This window comes from Drosophila innubila, assembly GCF_004354385.1.
Source record: "Drosophila innubila isolate TH190305 chromosome 2R unlocalized genomic scaffold, UK_Dinn_1.0 1_C_2R, whole genome shotgun sequence".
NCBI classification, from domain to species: Eukaryota; Metazoa; Arthropoda; class Insecta; order Diptera; family Drosophilidae; genus Drosophila; species Drosophila innubila.
In genome coordinates, this window is record NW_022995374.1 from 7,504,516 (window position 1) to 7,513,721 (window position 9,206).

Here is a 9,206-nt window from a genome sequence, read left to right on the forward strand (position 1 = left end):
ATTTATAAGCCAAAGTACGTACATAGAACCGATGTTTTCATACATACATATGTTTGGTATATTGTATGCATATTTGTATTTTGTATGTATGTATTAAGCATATGCAACATTTAATTTGAATTTACCAGTACGGCACTTTTTTTTTTGGTGCGTTGTGTTTTTGTTTTTCTTTTTCGTCACAACGGAAGTTGTGGCAAAAGTTCAGAAAATGCATATAAAATACGAATGTGATTACAAATGCGATTGCGAATGTGAGTGCGAGTGTGAGTGTGAGTGTGAGTGCAGAAACACTCGTAATGCTGACTGCAAAACTTTAATGAATAGCAACATGAATTGGCACAATCGGAATGCTTCATTAGTTGCGAGCCAGGCCAAAATCTGTGCTTGCTGCCAATCCAATCAGCTGTTGGAGCTAAGTCCTGGCCAGCACCTTCCGGTTCTCTAGGCCAGGCCAAACACCTGCAACCCCGTCTGGCGGGTCTGTCAGGCGTGTATTAATTTCCTCACACACACACACACACATGAGCTAATGTGTGCATGTACTGTGCAACAAGTTGCAATTGCTGTTGTTTCGCATACTCTAACTGAGTGGATAATATCGCCATGCTTATAAAGTGTGCAACATATTATTCAAACTCAAATTAATCAAACTGGTAAAAGTGCTTGATAAATTATAGGTACATTATAAAAGTTAAAATACAAACTGTAACAGGTCTGAAAGGGTATTTGAGCTTCGGCTCGTCTAATGTGGCTGAATTTCTTGTTTAATATGCAGATTGTGTCGCTGACTTTAATACTTTGCAACGTCGTCGATCATTTCGCTGGCTGTCCGTCTGTCCGTCTGTCTGTCTGTCTGTCCGTCCGTCTGTCTATCTGACTGGCCGCCCGGCTGGTGGCATGCAACGTTGGCGCGATGCAGAAAAGCATGTCGTACAAGCGTTGTCGTCTTGTAAACTTGCAACACAGCAACATGCAACCATGCAACGACAACACCAACTACAACTACAGCTCCAGCTATCCCAGTCCCATTCCCAGCCCCAGTCCCAGCCAGGCACAAGGTGGCACTCAGAACGCAGCCGTTTCCTTCCACAAATTTCCTTGGCCACATTTTTAATTAAAAAAAAAAGAAAAAAATCAAGAAATATGCTGTGGAGCAAATAAATTGAAAAAAAAAAACAAAAAATAAAACTGTGGAATAAAATTAATAAAAGGCAACAACAACAACCAGAATAAAATGGAAGCAACTTCCAAATGCCGATCATAAGATACACTTGCAGATACATTTACCTAAAATATATTATATTTATTTAAATTTATATTTATTTTTGCTCCTTTTTTAATACCCTCTGTAAGGTTATTCAATTCCAATTTTAAAAATTGTAGCTTTTGACTTTGTGTGTGTTGTAACCGACTAATATCTAAATATCTGCAGATAGTCACACAACTAAATATTGATTATACATTTTTTTCGAAACTATCTTAGATCTATTGGACGTTGACAAATACGCCAATATTTCATGAGGTTAATTGAATTTTTAAACCAGTTTCAAAAATTAGTTTTCTTTATCTTTATTTTTATGCAAGTAATTGCTTAGCAAAGCAATATTATTATTAATGATATTGTTATCGATTTTAAATATTTTGTAAATGTTATTATGTATTTATTGGTCAACTAGGCAACCGCTCAGCTCTAAATACAAATGGAGATTTGTCCTTGTCTCAGTCACTTGGCATCTTAAGATAAAATTTATTAACTTATGTCAATGTGAAAGTATATGTGTGTCTGTATCTGTGCATCGAGTTTGAATTACGCTTTACAAGAATTTTCTGATTGCTAACATTAATTTGTACGCACAGAGAGAGATTTGTACGTATGTACATATGAATTTATAAGATTGTAGAGTTCGCGAATGCGCTACAGTTCTGAGAGTGACTTTTTAGTGACTAAGAATATATTTAATCAATATTTTTAAATGTAATAAAATGTGAAATCATTTTAAAAAATTAATATAATTATCTTATTTAAAAGCTCCTTAATAAAAATCTTATTCAAGTTGAAAAATTCTGTAGCTCCCCTGAAATTCGCACTGGCTGTGCGCAGTTCTTCTTCTTTCCAGTTTGATCTCTTCGCTCTTCAGCTGACTGTGGTATGCAGCAGTTATGTATGGGGCGTGGTCCGAAATCATGTGCAGTTAGTTATGCTTGCACACCACATAAAGATGTGTTATAAAAGCATACATATAAACATATAGCCGTATGTACATATGTATGACATGTTTGCCAAGGCTTTATGTATGTGTGTGTGTGTGCGTGTGTGTGTGTGTGTGTTACTGTGGCTTCCTCTTATCGTGAAGTGCGGGTTCAAATGTTGATAACCCATGACAACTCAGAGTTGTCAGCAAGCATTTGCATACATAATTTCAACAACAAGCCCAAAAACCAAATGGGAAACCAAATGGGAAAATCGTTTAAAAATGCAAATGCCGCCACATCGACCAAATAGTATTCAAATCAGTCCATGGGTCGTCATCGTCATCGTTGTTGTTGTTACTGTTGTTGTTTTTGTTGTTGTTGTTGTCGTATTCGTTGTCGTTTCCTGGCGCTGCATTTGTCAAACGCCGTGGAATTAATGAACCGCAACGGCAACGCCGATTTGTATCTCATGGATACTGCAGCAATAACAATAACAACACCAACAACAACAACAACTGTAACTAAGAGTACAAAGCATATTTAGTGCGGACTTTAGCACGCGTGAAATATTTTCACATGGCACTTAATTTATTTGCAGGGCTCGGCCCCTGCCCCTACCCCTGCCCCTTCCCCTGCCCCATCCTCTGTCCCCTGTCTCAGTCCCAATTCATGCTTTGTCCCCCAAGTCACTTTTCCAGGTGTGAGCGACCCACGTGGTCGCAACTCGAACTGGAACTTGGCAACTGGGCAACTGGCACCTGGTCAACCTTGTGTTGTATTTGTGCCCCTCTTCAGCCTGCCCTCTCGCACTTTGTTGCCCCTCCTTGAGCCCCATAAATATCACCTATTGTGCACTCGCAACGTTCGTTAGTGAAGTTTTTTTTTATATTTTGTTGCTCTTTTTGTTGCAACTTGCCGTCAATTTGTTTGCCAATATTTGACAGTTAGTGTCGCGTATCTCAATAACCCCGCTGAGGTTTAGCAACCATTTATCTATTGGTATATATGGGCATTGTATTCCATCGATTCATTTGTGGCAACACGTCGTGTAGGCATGCCAGGAATTTCTCCAATAACTTTGGAGTTCAATTAAAATTCTATGTGTACGGCAAATTGAAAATGGGTTAGGTCCCCTGAGGCTTGTATCGATCCAAAACGTTTACACGAGTAGGTTTCTAATAAAAAACTAACTGAAGCAAATAAAAAGTTTAAAAATCTTCACTCTTTGAGAAAATTCAGAATTATTACAAATGGCATACAAATTTGAATTTATGATTTTAATCACTTTTACTTCATTTTCAAATGAACTATCAACCGAATATTATAATATTTATCTACAGGTAACAAATATTTGTTTATTAAACCTGTACTAAAAGTAGATATAATAAATGAAATGAAATAAATAGTAAAAATATATATATTGAATTTAAATTTAAGAAGCTTTAAGTGTAATTTTGTGTAGACTTTCATTAGGCTAAAATTAAATTTTGTAATTTTTAACTTGAGTAAACTTTTTTGGTAAATTATAGCACTGTTTTGCCTATATTATATTATATTAAAAATTCAATATAATGTTATTGTCTGGTGAAGATCTAAATACACCTTTTGAATGCTTAAAGACTCGACTAACAATCGAGAAATGAAAATACTAAGGAAGTTGATGGGATTTTAATGGATTGCGTAAAGTGTAAAGAGACACGAATAAACGCAGTTAGCACGTGTGTACTGTCAATCATCTGGGAGTGTAGTGTAAGCTCTCACAAGTATCTGTCATTGCGGCTGTCCCTCTGTCAGACAGTCCATATGCATGTGTCCATAGTATTACATGTAGATATGTGCACCTTGTACAGTTTTAGTATGTCATTTTAAAGCAATCACAGTCGTTCTATTTGCCCAGAGGCCAACAAACAATTGTCACTGTAGTCAATTTCCGAACTGTCACTTTGACACCCAAACGTATGTATATGTATATTCTTTCCCACTTATTCTATACTCAATACTCAAGATGTGCCAAATGTTGTAGACAAGACGTCTGTGTCCCATTTAAAAAGACACCTACATTTAGACATACACGTACATCTAAACACTGGTAAGTGTGTACATATGTGTGTACCTTTGGTATTATGTATTTATCATAAAAACCATTTTATCGCTTCCAGTTCGGTTTGCTTCACCCGTCAGAGTAAATATTTGTTCATTTGTTTGTTTGTTTGTTTAGTTCATTGTTTGTTTGTCGCCTGTTCAAGTATTTGTATGCATTTTGTAGGTGGCACTCAATTGTGCTGTCGTCGTCATCATATTCATATTCATATTCACATTCACATTCATATTCGGTTAGTCAATGTTATCCGGCACCTATTTAGAACAAAAGACGCATTACTCAGGTTGTCAGAATGAAAATAATACTCTTACTTCGTTTTCTGACAGACTGACTGACAGTTGGAAAGAACTTAACGGGAAATGAACTGGGGATAAAGACTCGTCAGTGATTTATATATACGATGTTAGATACCTATAACAGTCTCTACCTATATTCTTTATTACATAGGTTGAATATAATCTTATTTGCGTTTAAATATTGATTAGATTCCTATAGAGCTGATGTCATTTACTGGTGACTCAAAGGACTCGTAAATAAAAGATATTTGTTTTCAAAATTTAATCTCTACAGTAAGACAATTCTAAGAGTAGAAAAAGAAGTATGGTCTTACAATCAAAATGTTTTCTCCATTTTTAAGAATTTTTGTTTAGATTTCAATTTAAAGTTGTCCCATTATTGGGATCACTTTTTCAATATTTAATTCATGTAGTTACATAGTAAAATTCATGTGCTTTCAAGATCATTATATTGGTCGTATCATCATGTGAACGGTCTTATAGCTGTAGTAATCGCCACGCCAGTGATACCAGGTTACGCCACGGCCGACTTGACCATTTCCAAACTCACCACCGAAATAAAGTCCATTGAGATTACTGGGAAGATAAATTCTTAAAATTATACGGGATTATTTCTTTATTAATTGGAATATCTTACCTGTAGTGGGTAGTCTTGTACCACCAGGCACCAGTATAATCGACAGCACTGTTTCTGGTTATATTGGCATTATCGCGATCATATGTTGAGAATTTCGCATACTGATGATATCTGAGTCCATCTCCAGCGGTACCTGAATAGTTTCCCAATATATTCAGACCATACAAATTGGCCTCGTTTCCAATGGCAAACTGATCGTATCTGGCAAAACGGCTTTGACCTTCAAAGTCCTCTAGATGAACGTACAATTCGTGTGGTTGTGATACCGTTAGAGTATTCAGCCTATTCAGTCCAATAAAGAAGCTCTTATCCAAGTCACCGAATCCTTCCTGATACGATGACCAGTTCCTATAGAAGTTAACGGAGACATCCACACGACGCTGAATTACCAACCAGGGAGATCCAGTAATCCCAATATTGCAGTACACGGACATGAGTTGTCCATTTACTTTGATTTTATAGATGCCATTCTTTTTGGGTTTTGCAGATGTGCAGGAATCAGGATAGTTATGGAAGAATCGAGAGCTTGAATCCAACTCGGCCAAGGCAAGAGTCAGCCAGAAGACGGACAAAAGAATGTAGACTAGAGTCTTCATTATCGACCTCTATTAAAGAACTGATCATGGCTTGTTCCTTTGTTCCTTATATACTTGAAGCAGAAATTATCTTTAGTTGATAAGATCGATAGTTGTAGATAAGATTGCTTAATAGATTTACGATGTGATTAATTAGTTATTGATTGTTTAATTACCTAATGGATTAGGCTATAACGTCACAGACAACGCTCTGAGCCCTATAATATCTTTTATAATGTTTTCATGATATAATTTATATGTTCAGTGCATTGTGAAGAAGAGTGGCGCTATCATTACTATATGTACGGGAATGTGCTATAGAATTTGGCTTGAGTTTGCTTTTTGTTGAAAAAAAAAGCGCTGATAAATACATATTTCAGTTTGTGCATCGCAAGTTCAAGTTCTGGTTCGCCAGCAGATATGAGTTTCATTGGATTTTATTATGAGAAGCATTAACATTTGTCGCTTCCCTTGCTCGGTTCATATTGTATATCCGTTTGAGTTGCGGCCGATCCGCTCCATATCCAATAGCCGTGCCTTTTGTTAGCTATGAGTATTATCGTCAGAGCAGAGTTGCTGGAACTGTGGCTAAAGCTAATCCCCGATGACTCAATTGGCGCACAATGGGCAACTTTCAAGTGAAGGAATTAAACACGAAATATCAGATCAAGTTGCCTCCAGATACAGATACAGATACGGATACAGATACAGATACACATAACATACTCGCTCATTCATTCAGTAATTCTACGTAGAATCAGCTGATTCCAGCAGTTTTCTCTACAACTCTTATATGTGTATGTACTTACTTATGACAAATGTATCACATAACCGACCGCCGTCACTTGATGGTCATTGTATGTGCCCCGATACTTTTATTTTATTTGATTACAGTTTTCTTCTTCTTTTTTTTTTTTGCTTGTCTGAGAATGTGGTGGGAAAATTTTGATTGCGGTTTTAGGAATGTTCATTTGCCTTACTGCCCGCCCAAAAAAATATCATTATATTTAACATTTTACTGTGGATTTGTCAATTATTTTGCGGAAGTTACAGCTCGTTTGGCGCTCACGTCAAACTGCTTGGAGTGCATTTCGCTTTGATTTCAATTTATATAATAATTACCCACTATATTCAACAGATCGACCAACTAATTGGCACGCCCATACTTGAAGATATAAAGACTATTTGAAGATCAAACAGGAAGTCCTCGTCGACCTTTCCAATCCAGCTGCAACTCTGGAGGTAAGTGCGAGAATCTTCTGCCTGATGATGCGGCAATTCGCAATATTCGCAATTCGTATCTTAATGTCATCGTCAACGCGAACGTAGATTTATTTGGATACAGTGGGAGCGAGGGAGAGAGCAAGATATATACGTTGACTGAGACAGCTTGTAAATAAGTACTTGGACTCATACGAGTACTCGTTCGCTGAAATTATAATTAACTAAATAAAATAAAATTATGATAGATGGATATGCGAGCGACGGCGTTAATTGCACACTCACGCAAAACAAGTTCCAAGATTTGCCAGCAAAATCATTTAACAAATTGAATTTGCATTTTAGATACGCTGCAAAAGCATGCTGTAAATATTTGCATAAGGGTGACTCAAGAGTATATTTAAAATTAATAAAATATTATTGTTAAAAGTACTATTACATTGACTTATTAAATAAAAAGTTTAACAGACTGTATGTGAAGGGCAATTTGTAAGTACTTACATTAGGGTGACTCAAGAATAAACTTTAAAACAAATAACAAAGTAAATTGCTAAAGTAATCAATTACAACATTAGTTTTTTTTAATCAGTCTCGTCTTGAGTCACCCTGGGTTGGCTGTTTTGATGATAGGAGGGAAATTGCGGGGTATCTGCTGCGTTGGCACGCATTTGAAAATGTGCGAGTGTTGCAGCAATTGAAATGCTTTTCAGTCAACTACGAGTAAAAGCAAATCGAACTGCACTCAAATGTTTTTATAATGAGTTAATAAGCGCACACCTGTTGCTGCAGACGTCAGCGTCGGCGTCGGCGTCGACAGAGACAACATGGGAGTAATTAAGAGATTTACTTGGACCCGAGAATAAACCGAGTTGAGCACAAGTGCCAAGAGCTGTAGAGCTGTAGAGCGGCTCACATAAATCGAAGTCTTTGTTTTGTTTTGCAATTTTAATTGCCAATCGCAAACGATTTGTAATTCTGCGCCAAGTAATTTATTTGACATTACAATTACACACAGCTCGATCGAACCGGATGGCTCGGAAGGGGGACAAAGTGAGAAAGAGGGAAGATGGCCAGAAGGGGAAAATGTGGTCAGAAGGGGAAAATGTGGCCAACGTGCGGCGCCAGCTTTGCAAATATCAAAATTCATTTCTCGTTAGCAACTGGAGACTCTCCAATCAGCAAGGGAGGCTGACAAATCTCAGTTCTCATTCTGCATCTGAATCGGATTGTGAATCCTAAGTATGAATAATGCAGTACACTGTGGATTTTATACTACTGACAATCGTAATAGATTGATTAATTACTTTGCCATTAGCGACTTGATTTGAATTCAGAAAATTAATAGATAAAATACTTAAACAATTTGTTGAAGTTATCACATCTTACACAGCATTGTAATGCAACTGACAATCGCAATAAATTGATTACTCTTCCATTATCCAATTAAACTTAGAAAATAAAATATTTACAAAATTAATTGAAGTAAAGAAGATATTGTTAAAAGCGAAAGAAAAGTGATAAAAATGATAAAAATGATTTAACAAACGTTTCAGAGACAAGTCCAATTTGTTTGCTGTCGAAAATATTACAATTTTCATTTGTAAGTTTTTTCGCACGCGCACAGCAACGTGAAGTATAATAAAAATGACGAAAATAAATTCAGAGCATCTAACAGATACAGATACAGATACAACTACAAATACATAGGCCGCCAGCCTGGCAGATACTTTTTAGGCACTTTTATCAAGCAACAAGCGTCTAACAAAACCAACAAAACTAACATAACTAAAACAACATTAGCGCCTGGCTGGCGCAGTTTTTCAACTACCGAATACAAGCTTATTTTTGGATACACGACAAAAAGAGGACCAACAAGTTTGCAAAAAAAAATTGTTTTTCAACTCATAAAGAACTTGTGTATGCATGTGTTTATACCCTGTACGCACTGAAAAGGGCTAAAAGGGGGGTTTGTGGGTGGAGGATAGCATTTTTGATCCTTGAAAGAATATAGCTGCTTTATCAGTTTTGATTGATTCTAATGACTTTTTATTAGAACTAAATAAATAATTGTTTTGTATTTTAAAAAACCATGCAGATTTTCTAACGATCGCATAAGGATCTACAGGGTATCATGTCGTCTCCCATTGTCGACTGCTGTGCTCTTACATGTTTTTTGTGTGAAT

The 9,206-nt window shown here is 36.6% G+C and overlaps 1 protein-coding gene across 1 annotated transcript; it reads right to left on the reverse strand.

Moving 5' to 3' along the window:
• Positions 1-4,966: 4,966 nt before the first annotated feature.
• On the reverse strand, positions 4,967-5,844 carry LOC117783384 (fibrinogen-like protein 1). The gene is made up of 2 exons (XM_034620772.1): positions 5,228-5,844; positions 4,967-5,166 (listed from the first exon to the last, which is right to left on the reverse strand). The coding sequence occupies exons 1-2, from the start codon at positions 5,821-5,823 to the stop codon at positions 5,037-5,039; spliced, it is 726 nt and encodes a 241-aa protein (XP_034476663.1). The 5' UTR covers positions 5,824-5,844; the 3' UTR covers positions 4,967-5,036.
• Between the last annotated feature and the right edge of the window lie 3,362 nt (positions 5,845-9,206).

Excerpts from the sequence above, each read along its gene's own strand:
- LOC117783384 (XM_034620772.1), bottom strand. The coding sequence starts at position 5,823 with ATGAAGACTCTAGTCTACATTCTTTTGTCCGTCTTCTGGCTGACTCTT. Across the intron at positions 5,167-5,227 it reads TACAAGACTACCCACTACAG|TAATCTCAATGGACTTTATT; the intron begins GTAAGATATTCC and ends TTATCTTCCCAG.